This window comes from Cenococcum geophilum (genome assembly GCF_001692895.1).
Source record: "Cenococcum geophilum 1.58 unplaced genomic scaffold K441scaffold_36, whole genome shotgun sequence".
NCBI classification, from domain to species: Eukaryota; Fungi; Ascomycota; class Dothideomycetes; order Gloniales; family Gloniaceae; genus Cenococcum; species Cenococcum geophilum.
In genome coordinates, this window is record NW_027137594.1 from 824,299 (window position 1) to 825,221 (window position 923).

At 34.7% G+C, this 923-nt stretch overlaps 1 protein-coding gene across 1 annotated transcript; it reads left to right on the forward strand.

Annotated features, from left to right (window-relative positions):
• Window positions 1-216: 216 nt before the first annotated feature.
• On the forward strand, window positions 217-384 carry K441DRAFT_573234 (uncharacterized protein; the record flags this gene model as incomplete). The annotated part of the gene is made up of 1 exon (XM_067644048.1): window positions 217-384. A coding segment is annotated over one exon (168 nt), but the record flags the coding sequence as incomplete, so codon positions are not given.
• Between the last annotated feature and the right edge of the window lie 539 nt (window positions 385-923).

Here is a 923-nt window from a genome sequence, read left to right on the forward strand (position 1 = left end):
AAGATCCCTTACTTCGAAAATAATAATATAATTCTCATTAAAAGAGCTATATACGAGCGCTTTAACAAATATGGCGGTAATATAGGGCTTTTATAATATCAAGGGCGTTGCAACGCTAGTATTCGGCTTAAGTTTATAAGTAATTATAATCTCTAAGCCCATCTTTAAGATTATAAGGATAACGTTACTTTAGAACAGCAGCTTTAATAGGGACAGGAAATTGCGGATACGGTCGCTTTTATCTATTCAAACGGCGTGATCCATAGGGACCTACAATGCTGTAATATTCTCTTAGACCAAGATTTGCATACAAAAGTCGCCGACTTTAGTAGCTTATCTTTAGATGGCTCTGCTCTCCTTGTTACCGTAGCTTATAGTTATTAATACCCTAGAGAGCTACTATCGGTATAGGCAGACATCTTCGCCCTTAGATCTACCCTATATAAGGTAGTAAGTAGCCAGACTTCTTTTAATAGTTAGACTAATAAAGAGATTAAAGAGTTATTTAAAAGCTATTAATTCCCTAACATAGAACACTTAGGTCTTATAGGCCATATCATTATAAACTACTAAGAAGGAAATTACTACAGTGCAGATAAAGTCGCAGAAAAATTCAAAGGTATGTTATTTTCGCTAAAAACTTCGTTGCTAATAATAAGTCTAGAGAGCCGTTAAATTACTCCTAAATCCTTCGATCCCTCTAAAACAGTAGTATTAGCCTTTATAATATCGGCATTTAGGTTACTTGCGGCAGTCTTATAGGTTTGGAGATTAGTACGTTAATAAGCACACTTAACGTCAAATATACTATTAGATATAGTTAGGGCAATTTCCTTTCGCCAAGGAACTACCTAATTGTATAATTACTCCGTTTTTACCCTTTATCGGCTTTTGGTTTAAGTAAGGAGTTTTACTATCTAGTG